Source organism: Leptinotarsa decemlineata, unplaced genomic scaffold (assembly GCF_025532065.1).
Source record: "Leptinotarsa decemlineata unplaced genomic scaffold, Ldec_3_MD MMD2_tig00026354_RagTag_RagTag, whole genome shotgun sequence".
NCBI classification, from domain to species: domain Eukaryota; kingdom Metazoa; phylum Arthropoda; class Insecta; order Coleoptera; family Chrysomelidae; genus Leptinotarsa; species Leptinotarsa decemlineata.
In genome coordinates, this window is record NW_027412702.1 from 8,626,069 (window position 1) to 8,642,780 (window position 16,712).

At 35.6% G+C, this 16,712-nt stretch overlaps 1 protein-coding gene and 1 long non-coding RNA gene across 5 annotated transcripts in view; one reads left to right on the forward strand and one right to left on the reverse strand.

Annotated features, from left to right (window-relative positions):
* Window positions 1–16,712, forward strand: part of Osbp (Oxysterol binding protein) — a 56,960-nt gene that overhangs the window by 27,385 nt on the left and 12,863 nt on the right. For 3 of the 4 annotated variants that reach the window (XM_023174176.2, XM_023174178.2, XM_023174180.2), the window contains 3 exons: window positions 7,273–7,537; window positions 10,322–10,490; window positions 14,624–14,680. In XM_023174176.2, coding sequence (XP_023029944.1) covers window positions 7,273–7,537; window positions 10,322–10,490; window positions 14,624–14,680 — 491 coding nt within the window. The remainder of the gene's footprint in view (window positions 1–7,272; window positions 7,538–10,321; window positions 10,491–14,623; window positions 14,681–16,712) is intronic. The other variant, XM_023174177.2, reaches the window with a different exon arrangement.
* On the reverse strand, window positions 14,695–15,131 carry LOC111517896 (uncharacterized). Its single transcript, XR_002723876.2, has 2 exons — window positions 14,846–15,131; window positions 14,695–14,787 (listed from the first exon to the last, which is right to left on the reverse strand). It is a non-coding gene; the product is annotated as an uncharacterized lncRNA (long non-coding RNA).

Sequence of the window (16,712 nt, forward strand, 5' to 3'; positions counted from 1 at the left end):
TTTGAAACGTCACAACTACAAGCATTTTTATTTTGATGTTTTGAATACAAAGCTTACATTTCATCATCATCATCCCCGATGAACATTTTTTTTCAATTACTTGGTTCCTTAAGATTTCTCTCGAGTCGACTAAAGACTTATAGAAAATCTTACAAAAGTACTAAGTATTTGTGTGAAATAGAAGGAAAACTGGTCTTGAAATTAGTGTTAACTAGTATCGAGATATGTATTTAGATACCAAAAGTGGTCCCTTCATGACGAATACGATCAAATGCATTATAAATACGTAATGCCGCGTCAACAGAGCAGCCCTATTTTACGATTCAAAGCTACCATGTATTTTTGTCATGTAAACAAGTACGTTACCTGGTTGACCTCTAGTGACGCAAACCTCATTAATATTTCTGTGGGTTTCAGTATTTCATGCCTTCCATTTTAATAACTTTTCTGTATACTTGAAGTTTCCAGATAGGTCTGTAATCGCTTTCTTGTGTTTAACCTTCTTAAGGAATTGGCAGCAGTCTCATTTTTCCGGGGTGGTAAATCAAAAGATCATCATGAAAGCACGTTTGAACTCTATTTATTTCTTCCAAAAGATCACATACGTAATAATTATTGGCTCTTTACTGTATGGAATCCAGCAGCTTCAGGGTATGCATACGTGAGAACAATACTTCGAAGAAGGTCTGATATGAGCTTTGTAAAGCATCAAAAGTTGCTGAGGTGTGTATAGTTTTCTGGTTCGGAAGAGTTTTCCAAGCTTTTGAGAAGCAGCCTTTGCAATTCCAGCGACATGATTGTGGCAGACATTGGTGTCCATTTTAACCCCCAACAAACTTATCGAAGCAGAAAGTGGAATTGTCTGTCCTGACATTATTATATCCGGTTAGGAGACACTTATCTATTTGGAGAAAACCGATGTCTGGGTTTCTGTAGCATTGAATTGAACCTGGTTACTTTTACTCTGATTCGAAATCAATTCTAGATCCTCATCCTCCTCCAACCTCCTGCTATCGGTGAAAATGTGCATCCGCAGCCGATATCCTGGAATCCAAATGAAATGACGAGAGTTTGAAGGCGATTGACATTGTTTCATAATGAATTTTACTAGTTCGGACTTCCATTGTCTAATATATAAAATGATTTGAAATCCCTGAAACGTCTAAAAAAAAAGAATTAAAAATGAAAAGCTGAAAATAAGAATTATATCAAGCAAAAATAACCTGAAATGAAATAATAGTGAAATAAAATACAAGTAAAAATAGAACGACTGAACAAAAAATAAAGAAATAAAAATAAAAAGTTAAGAGATCCCAAGCCACGTTAGTTCACGACGTTTCGATTGTTAGTATCTACAATCGTCTTCGGGTGATGACTGGACTGATTCCTCCGAGAGATTACTATTTATGGGTCGTTCGAGTACTTTCACTTATCCCCGCTTTCCATTTTTTCCGCTTTACTGGTTCAGTGGGAGATGACCGTTTGGCGGGAGTTGGCCATTTTTCGCTTGATGATGGTATGTTGCGTATCTCTACGCTAGCTTAGCTGAATACGTTGTTGGACAGCATGTATGCGGCTTCCTTGAATTTTCTCCTAAACCAATATTACTCTCTGTGTATGATCTCAGCTTGGAACCACTCGTTGCTTAGACCGATCGTCAGCTCCAGAGATTCGACTACTCAAAACTTGTCTAGATCTTTACTTCCCATAATATAACCATTACAAGGAAAAACATCGTCTTTTGTGAATAATTCGAAGCATTTTGTCGAACTACAAGGAAAAACATCGTCTTTTGTGAATAATTCGAAGCATTTTGTCGAACTACAAGGAAAAACATCGTCTTTTGTGAATAATTCGAAGCATTTTGTCGAACTACTAGGGTCAATTGAAGTCTCACAGGAAGATCAACTAATTAGCTTCGACGTGGAAAGCCTTTACACCAACGTTCCGGTCGAAGAAGCACTCCAAATCATACAGAGAAAGCTATCCGAAGACGGGAACCTGAAAGAGAGAACGAATCAACCTATAGAAGTAATTATGGAATTACTAGGATGCTGTGTACGAAACTGTTATTTCCAACTGAAGGACGAATTCTTTACACAAGATGAGGGAATGTCAATGGGATCGCCACTTTCACCAGTCATAGCCAACACACATATATATATATATATATATATATATATATATATATATATATATATATGTGGTTTGAAACTCTGGCCATTGAAGAAGCCCACAAAAAACCTCGAGTCTGGTTGAGATATGTTGACGACACCTTCATAATATGGAACCATGGGAATACCCAACTAGACGCCTTCCTGAAACACATCAACAGCATTAGACCTTCCATCACTTTCACAATGGAGAAGAAAATCCACAACGAATTGCCATTCTTAGACGTTTTAGTGAAGAGGACCGACACTAAGTGGGAAACATCTGTATACCAAAAACCCATTCACACGGGACAGTATCTGAACCACGAATCCAACCACCATCAATCGACTAAAAGAGGAATCATCAAGACTCTATTAGACCGTGCTTTCGGGTTCTGTAATACGAAGGAAGGTCTTGAGAAGGAACTAGACATCATCAAAAATGATCTTCAACGGAGTAGCTACACCAAAGCGATGGTAGAAAAGACTTTGGCTAAAAGACAGCAGGAACTTCGCAAGGAAGAGATGCCGTCACAACCAGTGCTTGCACTTTCCTACATCAGCGGATTATCGGAGAGGATAAGAAGAATTGGTTCCAAGTACAACTTCAGAACCTGCTTCAGATCCGGTAACACTATCCGTACCAGCCTCACGAGTGCGGAAAATCCTATATTGGTGAAACTAAGAGGCTATGAATGTTCGCATTGCCGAGAACAAGAAACACACACAGTGAGGGAAAACCAGCAAATCAGGAATAGCAGACCATGTTTGAACCCATCATCACAAAATCGAGTGGTGCCAAGCTGTCCAGCAACGTATTCAGCCAAGCTAGCGTAGAGATACGCAACATATGGAAACCCATCATCAAGCAAAAAATGGCCAAATCCCGCCAAACGGTCATCTCTCACTGAACCAGTGAAGCGGGAAAAATGGAAAGCGGGGATAAGTGAAAATTACTCTAAATACTCATCTAACGTGGCTTGGAATCTCTTAACTTTTTATTTTTTTATTTCTTTATTTTTTGTTCAATCGTTCTATTTTTACTTGTATTTTATTTCACTATTATTTCATTTCAGGTTATTTTTGCCTAATATTGTTATTTTCAGCTATTCATTTTTAATTTTTTCTTTTTTAGTTGTCTCAGGGATTTCAAATCATTTTATATATTAGACAATGGAAGTCCGAACTAGTGAAATTCAATATATTGGATTCTTTGTCGTTGATATATAATAAACAGAGAGTTGGAGACAATATGGATCTCAGGGGAACACCAGCGTTGATGGTGAAAGTATTCGAGTGATATTCATCGACGGCCACTTGCAGGGAACGTTCTTTCAGGAAGCTGGAGAGCCATACTCAAAAATGATCCGACAACCCATAGTCATGTTTCTCGATTGCGTTATTCCAAATATGGGTGACATACGATAGAAGGTCGCCTGTTGATCTTTGTTTTCGAAAGCCATATTGATGACTGCTCAAGATGTTAAAATCTTCCAAATATTTAAGGATATGGTGGTTTACGGCTTTCACCATGATTTTTGATATCACTGATAGCAAAGCGACTGGTCTATAGTTATTAGGAAGATTTTTCTTGCCCTTTCTGGGAATAGGCTGATCGCGAGCAATCTTCCTACAACCCCTTTCTTGTAAGACAGGTTGAAAAGTTTGCAAAGCGCTGGTGCGAGTTCATTTGCGCACATTTCAAGTACGATGACGGGCACTTCATCAGGACCAGGCTCCTTGTTGATAGTGGGTGGTGCCTTTCCTAAAAAATCGATTGTGGAGTGGGACGCAAATTGTTCACCTAGTAGATTTGCTTTTTTCATAGCTGTTGTTGCAAATGAACCATCCGCTTGTATTACTGGTGGAAATGTGGATTTTGTAAAGTTTTGATTAACAGCTTCAACTACCGACCAGAAGGATCTAGACCCGTTGGGATTGGCAAGCAGTTTATCCCTAATTCTCCTATTGTGAAGTCCTTTGCTTTCATTTATTCCAAGTTTACAGCTGTTGCGGGCATCAACAAACCTGGTTCGGTTTTTGGCACTGGGATTTTTATGCCACTGTTGGTAGGCGAGATTTTTGGAGGCAACAGCTCGTTTGCAGTTTTTGTGGAACCAAGGTTTGCCGTTAGAAGTTCGTTTCATTGAAAAGAGCTGAAACAAACATCTAGCCAGAGAAAATTTCGGAAGTGGTCTTGAAGATCCTCCCACTCAGCAGATCTGTAATGCTAAACTTTTCGCACGGTGACTGTATAAATTTCTGGATTGGTTGTTAGGTATAAATCCAGAAGACTAGCATATTCTCCATCACGGTCAAGAATCCTGGTTGGCTCATTTATAAACTGGGTAGGTCCGCTGCTTACTGCAAAAGTCTCAGCTTCGCGACCTTGTTCGTCATTAATATTTGAAAATTTGAACCATTTAATATTGTGGACGTTGAAGTCACCGAAATTTCGGCTCTGGGATAATTGATTTGCAGAAAGTCAATGGTGTTTGCCCTATATTGTGTATCGATTGGTGGTAAAATAATCGACCCTAACTCAAATATAATTGCACATTGAATGAATATAAGGTAGTTTACTTTTGAAGTGCTTTTTTCTAAATCAATGCATTTCATCAGGAACAATTTGCCTCGTCTTTCGGTAATCGCTTTAATTGTGCACGCGATAATTACCACGCATATTAATGTTGAAAGGCGAATAAGTACATACGTTCTCGGTTGACACATGATCACTTGGAAAAAAAAATTAATTTTGAAACTACAACCTCACAACTCCATGTATAGAGAGGTATGATGTTTTTTTTAAATTTTTTATGCCAAAAGTTATATAAAAAAAGTTACGTAATAAATTAAACTAAAATTTGTAAAAATACAGATGTCTATGGATGCCAAAATTATTAAGCGAATGTATAATGAATAAACATTTTCACACCTACTTGAGATAAATAAAAATGAGAAATACGTAGGTATACAAAGAATCGGTAACTAGATCGGCTGTCAGATTGGTTGCCAGAATAGCGACCTTCAAATTATTTTGACGATTGCCGATATCGTTTCTTTGATTTTCAATTATATTTTTAATAATTATGGAAACAGTATCTGATACAAAAGTAAGTAAAATACATCCCTCCATATTTCTCTACAAAGGTATCTAACTGCTGCTTCTGGAATATGATAACTGAAGTAGTAGATCGCTATATGCCCCCCATAAAGAAAATATTTCTTACATGTTCTTCAAATTTTAAGATTGTTTTCCAAGTATATTCCCAAATATTTGGCTGAGTCGTTATTATCAATTAATCTGCCAGACAGACATCTGCTATTACACATTTGAAAGTAATTACATTTGTATTTAGTGTCGAAGGACAATGACTTAGAGTCAGTCATACCAGTCCTTAATTCTAATCACGTCCCTATGCATTATTTCATGTAATGTATTCTCATCTTCGTGGTGGCATAAAAATGTAGTGTCATCGGCAAATGATGTGAAATTATCTAAATCAGTAAAGCAGGAATAAAATCGGACTTAATACAAAGCCTTGCGACACACCGCACTTAATATCCGCCGTATCTGAATTAATATTTCTGATTCAAAATCTATTAATAATTCAAAATTATAATTTTTGTTACTCGCATAATTTTTTCACACTTGATCAAAAATAATCAAATGATTTTTAAAATTATAGATGAAAATTTTGATCTGATTTGATTTTTAGTTTAACTTTTTAATTATCGATTTCAAACCCTGTATAAGAGTGAATTAACGAAAGGATCGATATCAGTAACGACCCTTACCGTGTATTCATTATGTTAGAAAATGTTTAATTCCAACGCAGATACTATTTCAGAATAATGAATATATGTATACATGTATATTTCCTTTCAGGACTTCGCAGAACTGTAATCAGCACAAAATTATAATAAAGTTATTTTTAACACAGTGATGTTGATATTTCAGGTAAACATTGCTATTTCGAGTGCGAAATTTATTTCATTAAAATTTTAATAGCCTTCCATCAATGAAAACGGATGCGCGATTATCACAAAATATTGAGCGAAAACTGGATCCCTGTGACTTAATAGTAGGTTGTCTTTCAACTGTTTAAAATTCTATACGAGTATTAGTAATAAAAAAAAGGGAAAACTATCACTATTCAGATTTACCTAAGAAATTTTAACTATTTTTGCGGTTGCTATTTACATTATGTAAAAGCCTATCGTCAAGGCTTATAAAGTCTAATAAAATGGTGCGATTCTGATTATCTATACTTCTGCATTTAAAAAACGATTTTTTAGGCTTCTGCAGGCGTGTCTTTACACGCCTGAAGAACCATTGTATGGCGAAACAAGTGTTGCGTTTTTGCAAAGATATTTAGTGAAAATCTCAGAGTAAAGTGTTTTTTGAATACGTATTGAATTTTCATCAAATTTCGGCTTGTTTCATCAAATGACCCGCATATAATAATTTTGACCAGACTAATATAGCAGGGGTGATAAGTAGAATTTGGAACCCCTGGCGTAAAATTAATCTATTAAAAACACTTTTTTTTCTACGGAAGCGCCAAAAGGCCACACATTTTTATTATTCACTCTTGAAAATTACGACTTTGAAACTCAAAATGTTTAGTTCAATTTCGAAATTTGGACTATAATGTCCGTGTTAGGAATCACAGGATAAATCCTTAGCTCGCACAAGTTTCGACTTCTGAGGGTTGTCGTTCGTAGGGGTGCGACAGCTGGTTAACGGAAAAACAGATTTTTAAAAGATTTAAACAGAATAGAATTTCAAAATTTGGACTATAATGTCATGATTTCCAAATTACTTTAGTCATAATTACGACGTGAAGCTCCCCGTGTGAAAGAGTCCTAACATAAATTAAAATGAATGATGAAAGCGTCAAAGATATTTTCTGCTTGCCTGTACAGTTGGATTTGACAGAAATAATTGCATACATTGCGTACATATTCGAAATTTTTTTTAAAATACTATAGTTTTTATGTATGTGTTTCTTCCTAACTGATATTTTCGTTTCCAAAAAAACGAATATAGGTCTGTTTGTTAAACCGAACAAGGCAGTACTTATCTATTTATAACAGTTTTCTTTTTTCCTTTCAGAAGGATAATGGAATATGAAGAGGATGAAGAAGAGGCGGAAGAATCAGGCGGCCTCGAAGACTGGTCAGGCATCGTTAGAAAACTAGAATCGCAACTGAATGATTTGCAGACTTGCGGTGATGTATTGGGCAAACACTGGAAGAATTTGGCGAAGCCCCTGAGCGAAATGGAAACCAACGCTGATACTGAAGTGCTACAAGGGAAGAACAAAGAAGTTTGCGAAAGGGCTACTTTGTTCAGAATTGCGACGAACGCTATGGTTAATGTGAGTTGTAGTTTTAAAATTTACAAGAATGAGTTGTAATGTGAGTAACACCTCCACAAAGATCTTATTTTCGAATACTATATAATATGTATGTAGCTTCTGATCAATTCTTCAAAAAAGATTCCCGTTTGATAAATTGAAAAATTTTGGTTTTCCACTTTGTTATTAATAATCAAAGACGTTAAAAAGTGATAAATTTAAATAAAGCAATGAATTTTTTTTTGATATTCAAATTTATTCGTATACTTATTATTTGAAGTTACATAAAAATGATTTTTCATAATTTTTAGCTCTATTCATTTAAGAAATTGTTATGAGATATTTGAAATTTTTTTGGGGGATTTTTATCAGTGATGAATATCTTAATTTTGAAAACAAAATCGTTTCTTGAAAAAAAAATTTTATTGCTTGAAAAGGCATTCGTTGATTAACAATTTTTTTTGCTACCAAATATGAATATTAAGGAACGATTTTTTTTAATCATTATTTCTATTTCTCTTTGAAATTCTGAAGAAAAAAAAATTTTTTTAATTTATATTTTCTTGATTTATTTAATGTAAAAAAATATCTTTATTTTTACAAATTTTTTAATATTTTTTGACACAAAAAGGGTTGTTTTTTTGTAGTATTTAAAAAATATAAGTATATCGTAAAAATTAATTTGTTTAAAACAAATTGTTTATTAAATAAATAAAGAAAATATAAATTAAAAAAAGTTCTTTTTTCAGAATATCAAAGAGAAATAGAAATTATATAATTATTGCAACGCATGCACTTATGTGATCACCAGCGTACTTTGCACTTCTCTGTATATTATTCTGAAATAACAATCCATTCAAATTATTTTTAATAGGCAATGTCAGATACATATATGAGGTTATTGATCCTTTAAGGTCATGGCATTAAGACAACTCGAACAATTATTTCTGGTTGAAAATATGAAAATAATTGAGAATTTAAAGTTATCACCATGTGTTCTCATTCGAGTGGAACTAAATGTATTTAGTTACCTGATAATATTTTCTTAGGAAGAGAAACTTATGTCAGTTATACACTTTATGGTAAGCCTGTTTTGTGACGGAATATTGTTTGAAACTGTACTTCAGTACTTCTGAACGAATTGCGGACAACTTGTAACTCCTATTACATTATTTGGATTTGCATGCAGAAACCTAAGTAAATAGTGGGTTTATGCAACAGTTTGTTTTTTTTAACAAAACACAAGCACTACAGAAAAATCCTTAAGGCGCTCTGAGAGCGGTACCTGTGCGAAAGTAGCGAAAGTGGAGATTAAATCCATTTGGGAAAACGTTCTCAGGAATTTTATCCCACATAGGCGCAGTTCTTCAAATTGAAGAGTTCTCGAACAGTTAAGTTCGAGGTGTACCGAGTTGAACCTCAAAATGATGAGCAGCCACAGCCCGTCGCGTATTTCTGATATGTACCGCTCTTGGTTGAATCAAATGTGCCAAGTCACTTGAACATCTCCCGTGAAAGTATCTATCAAAGACAGACAAATCTCCAACCTCTCTTCGATGCTGGTAGTAATGCGTTAATCCAAGACTATCTAGTTAGTCTTGGACCACCAAACCAATCATGGACCGTGCTTCGACTATGTGTGGGGAATATACCACGTCTGATTTTAGTCTTTATGTTGAATTCAGATCCCATGTCTGGTGTTAGCCCCCATCTCTGGTGTTAGCCCCCTTATCTGGTTTCAGTTCCATTTCTTTCTGTAGTATTGTCGTATTACTCTCAGATATTAAGAACACAACGAGTATTACTCTCAGATATTTAGACACCCTGATAAATTGCTAGCTATTCTGCTACCTAGTAAATGTTGAATTCAAATGAAATGTGATGTCTTTGATTTTCTTAGATTAATATTTATGGATGTACCTACTGGTAACAAAAATTTATAAAACATATGACTACAATTCAGACAATTCATTTCCGTCTGTATAAATTGAACATTTCCATTTTGCTTGAGACTTCTTTCACTATCATAGTTCTTCATTCTGTTTCCTTTATGTTGTTACAACAAACTGCTATCGTATCTGTCTAATATTTGATTGTATTAGATACTATAATGCATCATTCTGAAGGTGATGACGAAAATCGTTGACTGAGGATCAAGAATTGAAAAAAAAAATTATTCAAAGTTTGGCGGACTGATCACAGTGACACTTTAGTTCAAGCTAAGTGAAATCACAATATTTTTCAGTTTTACTGTTGCGTCTTCGAATAAAGTCGTTTATTTACAAGTGCACCTCTTATAAAAAAACAAGAATCCAAAACCGTAATTATATTTTCCCAATAAGTTTCACTTTCATTATGTCTGATTTTTCAGGTCAACTGATAGAACAGTTCGATGAGTTCCCTTCAATTAATTTCTGCGTTAAAGATAAAACTGTCAAATAAGTATTTTTTTTGTTGTCTTTGATAGGACAACTATGGTCAGTCATGTAAAGTACGAGTAGAAGAAGAATTTCAACTAGAATAAATTTCCGAAAGAAAATATGTGATCGAAAAAGGATTTCAATTTACGATCTTGGGATACTGAGTCAGGTACACTACCATTGCACCGATTAACCGCTAATAAGTATTGTCGTGAATAGAGATTATCATTATCATAATTATCTCTTCAATATTCTTTTGAAAATTGTTATTTTCTTTGTGGGGGTGTTGCAGTGTTTCGTGGAATTTTTTGATTCCCGCTTGTCAACGTGTCGAATGAAAATTGCACAAAAATTTGTATTGATTAATTTATTTATTTTTTTTCAGTCATGTGCCGAATATCTGAAAACGGCTCAAAATCATGGTCACAAATTGGTGAGAGCCTTACAACACGAAAAAGAACAAAGAGCCAGGTTACAAGATATGGTGGAAACACTCGCCCAGCAACACTCGAAATTGGAACAAGCCGCCACAGCTCATACACATCGGCCTGCAAGTGAGTTCAATTCATTCATTTTCGAAGTAAACATTGACATTCGTGCTTCGGTTATATACTCTCAAACAATGGTGGGTCGAGTTGGGATTATTTGAATTAGGGAATTACTAATTTAATTCGGCAGGTTAAAATCAAATCTATTATGAGGGACAAAGTCTTTACGGGTAGCTCTTTTCCTTTGACAAATTTCATCAAGAGTTGTATTCCGAAAATACCAAGTTTAATCGGTTAAAATGTGTGCAAATCCATTGAAAATTTTGCCAAGCAAATGACTTGAGTGTATGATATTTTGTCTTAAATTAATATTCACGAAACTATTTATTCAACATGTTCTCCGCCATTACGTTACCTGGGACCGAGAGAAGAGTCTTCCAACAAAAATATCCAGTCTGTTATAAACTGAGATACAAACTGTCCCATACGCTAACAACAAATTCGAAATTTTAGGTACCTTTACTGCAGAACCCTCCATTTGACCTCGCATCGTGTCACGCCTAAAATGAATGTCTCGTAAAACAGTACGGAAAATTGAATGAATTTCACCGTTTCAAATGAAAATTCTTCAACAGCTTTATGACGACTATTCCGACACAAGTATTAAATTTTATGAAATAGTAACGGATTTTATGAATGAAAACCAAAATATTTTGCATGCCATTTGCTTCTCTAACAAGTATACGCTTTCTTGAACGTTCATGTTAGCAAACAAAATCGTCTCTACTGGAGCGATGAAAATCCGCGACTTTTTAAGGAAGGTCATACAAAGTATCCAGTGAAAGTGAACGATTGGGCTAGCTTTCTTGTGAATAATATTATTGTACCTTTATTAATTGAGGAAAATTAAACTAGTGAGCTTCACTTGAATCTGCTTGAAGAAATAATTGACCCCGTAATAACAACTAATTTGGAAAATCACATTGATGCGGCTGGTAACATGATTTTGAAAGACGATCTTATTCACTTTCAGTGAGATGAAGCTCCGCCAAACTATTTTCTTTCAAATAGACGGTGGCTTAATGATAGATTTCCTGGCAGATGGATTGATCGAAGAGGACCCATGGAATGGCCACCACGATCACCCAACTTATCGCATCTAGATCTCTTCCTATGGGGTATCTTGAATCGATTTTTTATAAATAAAACACAGCATCGAGATTTGTAACATTTGAAACGAAAAATAACAGTTGCCTGTAGAACTTCAGATGAAAGTTTTTCGAAATATTTGAAAACAAACTTTATCTTCAGACTTCATGTTTAGACAAAATTGAACAACATATCGAACATTTAATAAGATAAATAATTATGTTTTTTTTATTTTTCTGCAAAAAACTTGATACTGATGAATATCTTCACGGTTTTACTCGATTTCTCCAAAAGTACTCAAAAGAAAGATCAAGTATGTAAAATTTTTGAAAAATGAGCTGAACAACGTTTAAAATGATGTATCACTCAACCCCTTTCCTAAAATTTTAGGGGTCGATGTAATTTAATTGAAAACTAGCCTATAAAATATCCCTCTTAACAAGAAGTTTGAAATGATTTTGCATATTTTATATTTTTTGTAGGGGCCGAAATATAAGAGTGGTAACTTTTCAAATTGACGCAGTGTATATTACTCTCTTCAATACGAATTTGATTTGGACGAGTCCAGATAAATGATCTACACATATGGAAAAGTTTACCAAAAAAATTAACATAAACGCTGTAAAAAGTTTGAACACGTGATGGAAGAAACTGCCAAAAAAGACTAAATGAATGGCCGAATCAGCGTGTATATACTGAATTGATGTTACCGTACCTCGACTCGGTCTGTACAGATACAAATTTCAATTTCAAGTGATATCAATATTTTCAAAAAGTTTCGATATCAATGACTCAGTTTTGAAGTAATCGATACAATGGAAGATTTAACGTATTCAAAGCATTTTTTTCATTTTGATCAATTGAGCTTGGTTTATGAGGATTATATGTTGAAATTCTTTGCAAAAAAAGAAAGCGATATAAGGTTAAAAAACTCAGTTTCCATATGCAAATTTTGAAGTTTATGTGAAATATGATCGCCAATTTGTATTCATTTCAATCGGTTATCCTGAAATATTCCTAGAGGCTCTGGAAGTCTCAATATCATGAAAGAAACGTACGTAGGAAAGGATGTCTCTTTCATTTAGGAAGACTTTGAATTTAATTTAATGACTCTTCAGTCAATCATAAAACTTGGTTAGTAAAAATTATCCAATACGAACCGCCAATTCTACAGTCCACGTGGACTAGTTCGCAGCCGGATCATTTCTATGTATTGGTTTTGTTGGCCTTTGAAAGTGCCGCCAACTTTAAGTGTGCACAATATCGTTTACTTCGACTATACCAAAAAGTCTAATGAACTTGAAATGCCAGTACAACTGATAGAACATATAATCGAGTAATCTTTGTTTCTTAATGTTTTTATTCGTTCTCCGTCAATCTGTCACTTTACTTTTGTTTGGAAATTCTAGTTGACATTATTTAGCAAATTGAATTTTCTACCAGAAGATTCAGTGCAACATTCTTCAGGCTACTGGTTGGATCCATATAATTTCTTCAATGAAGTGTTGGTTTCAACATCGGTTTATATCTTTTTAGTGACATTCGTCATTTGGATGTATGAACTAATAGTGTTCAATTGAGTTTTTCTCTGATTATTATTTTATGACATTAATGTTTTTCAGGCAAGACTAAGACATTTTCCTAAACTATTTTTGTAAAACAAAATACTTGATTTATACCTTTTAGATCCAGGTCGAGGGATTTCTGGTAAAACTTGGTGTGTAGGTCCCAAACAAATCCATTGGATTTATGTGATGATTGTCAGACCAATGATCACTTATGGTGCAATTACCTGGTGGCCGAAAGCTTTACAGAAAACGGCCCAGACGAAATTCTCTGGCGCACAGAGACAGGCTTGTCTGGCCATCAATGGTGCCATCAGTACCACACCATCAGCGGCCACGGAGATCCTTCTAGATCTACCTCCTCTCCACATTTTTCTGGAGAGAGAGAGAGAAAGATTAATGGACTGCATATAGACTTGTACATATTTCCAATTGCACAAATCAATTTAATGCAGAGTGCAACAGACTGTTGGTTGACACTGGAAGTCACAGCATTCTGGAAATGACATCTGACTGTGTGCCTCCAACTGTCAACTACGAACTGCCTAATAAAGTACTGTTCCATAATAGAGAGGACTGGATCCTCCGGGAGAAAAAAATATTAAGAGCAGATAGTTGTTGGTTCACAGATGAATAAAAAACACCTTCTGGTTCTGGTGCAGGTGTTTTCGGTCGCAAACCCAGGACAAAGATATCAACGTGTCTAGAAACCTATGCCGCTGTATTTCAAAGAGAAATTTCGCTATTGAATTGTGTGCAGAAACAGCAAAATAATGATGATGAAACAGCAAAGCACTTACTTTGTGCCTGCCCCACTGGGGACCGAATGAAGTTTTTAGAGTTCAGCAGAGCCGTATTCTTACTATCTGACCTGAAAGACCACTCAGCATACAAACTAATCGGCTTCTTTAAGAAACTGGGTCTATTTGGTGGAGTGTGAATAGGTGTGAGCCACAATAAACCCTTGCGGATGCGGTGGAGGGTCGAATAGACCCACTCTCTTTGGACCTAACCTAACCTAAAACAAAATTCTTCTGTTTTTCATTTTAAATATCTGTAAAATGAATTTTGTCTAATTTAGAATGTTGATCAAATTTTTATTCAATCTTACGATACATTTTTTGACTTCTATGTTGAGTGCTTCTGCGCAATTTTATCAATTTAATTGTTCATTTGTCTACAAGCTATAACACAAACTGCACAAAATATTGTTTTATCTTTCGGTCAGAGCAAGTTTCAACCACATTGAACTAAAACTTTTGTGGGTGGGTCAGATTTGTCTCACTCATTTGATGAAGTTTCACCTATGATAATAACTCATCGGAATCTGAGTGATAAAAATTTGTTCATACTTAGTAGTTTTGAATTGTTCTTTCGATGCAAGATTATGAAAAATGTTCAAAGATTTTGAATTTTTGCAACCATTTATTGGTTATATATAAAAACCACAACTATCTAATAGATTTAATTATCTCTAACTCTTAGATCAGGCTGGGGACAACATATCCATAGGGGGGACTCCCGACTCTTCTTGGTCACTAAGTAGGTATTAGTAATTTTTTTTTTTTTTTTATTTATTTTATTTAACTAAAGGCTTTCTAAAAGACTTGGTTAATTTCATTCTTGTTGTGCAGAGTTTTACACTTGACCTAAAAAGATTCAAAGTGTCGATAATAATTAAGGTTTTAATTGATTAAAACAACAAACTTTTAGAATGCCGTTCACTTTTGAACTTTAAGAGTATTTACTAAATCTTCTATGAAATTTTATCTGTTAATCCCTTCCCTTATTCACTGGTACAAAGTCATTTATGTTGGGCTCCTACTTTATTTTGGCACTGTTGAATCACTGCATTTCAATATGAATTATTATTTTCATTTAAACAAAACTACTTTGACAGCTTCATAATTGGGTGAAACATGTCACAATAACATCATAAGAATTGATCCCATGAATTAAGTTTTGGGTACAATCAAAAGTCGAAACGTTAGCGCGTTTCTATTGGTTGACGTTAATTCATTGGGATTTTTCTGTTGAATTTGAGAACTCGCCTTTCCTGATAGAATCAGAGTATGTAACTTCATTACCTTACTCTAGCAAGCAATCTCACAGAACTGGCAGGTAGCTAAAAATGCATTTACTTGAAAATAGAAAAGAGGTACGTGATACAGAATCAAAAGATGTACGGGGTGGTTCTGAATTATTGGCTTGTTTCAAAAGTTTTTATGAACCTACTTCAAACTGTAATATATAGTGAATACATACTTATTAAATTCAATCGAAATGAGCCCTATTTGAACCTTTGCACGTTTACGAACGTAACTCAAGTCGATTAATTTCATCATCATAAAAATTTCGTGCTCGGGATACGATGAAGTCGACGAAGGCCGTTTTGCCTGATCCTGACTGACGAAGGTTCTACCGGTGAGAAACTTATGGAAGTGCTTGAAAAAATGTTAGTCGGTTGACGGGAGGTATGGTGGGTGAGGCAAAACTTCGACATTGAATTTTCGGACGGTGATTTGTGAAACGTGCGGACGAGCGTTGTCGTGGAGCGGGATCGGACTTTTGTAGACTAGTTCTGGCTGCTGCTGACGCAATCTTCGGTTTCGTCGATTTCCTCAAAATAGGACTGTGCTGTGATGGTTTGGCCCGGTTGCAGAAAGTTACAGAGAATCACACCAGCCGCTGACCACCATACAGTAACCGTGGTCTTTTTTTTGGTAGGTTTTCGCCTTTGGAAAGTGCCTGAGTAACTCATCGATGTCCAACCACTGCCCTGAACGTCTCCTGTTGTCGTGATTCACTTTTCATGTGACAATCCGATCCAAAAAAGGATAGTACTTATTGGTTGCGCAAAAGCAAAGAAGAATAGACTTCGAAAAGTGAAATTTTCTGTGGAGCGTTCAAACGGTGAGGCACCCACTTTTTGAGCCTTATGACCTTTCCAGTACGCATGGGAGCTAACGCCCAGTTTTTTCGCCATCCAACGCACCGTTTGTTATGGGTCAGTTTCCACCAGGGTCCTCAAATCCTCGTTCTGGATTACTGTAGGTTGACCACTTCGGTGCTAATCTTCGAAGATAAAATATCCGGAACGAAATTTTGCAAACGAGTGTCGAACAGTGCGTTCATTAACACTATCACTAAACGCCTGGTTAATTTTTCAGGCTGTTTCGGCATCGCTTTGCTGGGTTAGTTGTTGTTTTTTCGTCGGGTACCTCCCGACTCCAAACCTGGAGTATGTGTTTGTGGAGTTGTTTCCAGATTTTGTCTTCAGGTGGCGCAGTGGATATCCTACTGAATCAACTGCAGATAGAGCTCATGACTAGTTGGAACTAATTTTGTTCGTTCGGAGCTGTACTCACTTTACACCAGTGACCTTTCGAGGCCTGAGCGCGTGAAGATATCTTTATAAGCCACGGCTCTCCTCTCATCTTTCATGACTCGGGAGCTCGGGATCGTCTACATGCAACCTGCATTGGACGACCTCGAGCGCTGGTACCTCGAATGGAAGATCCGAGTGAACCCAGACAAGACTCAGGCGATAACCTTGGGAAGATTATCATCTTCT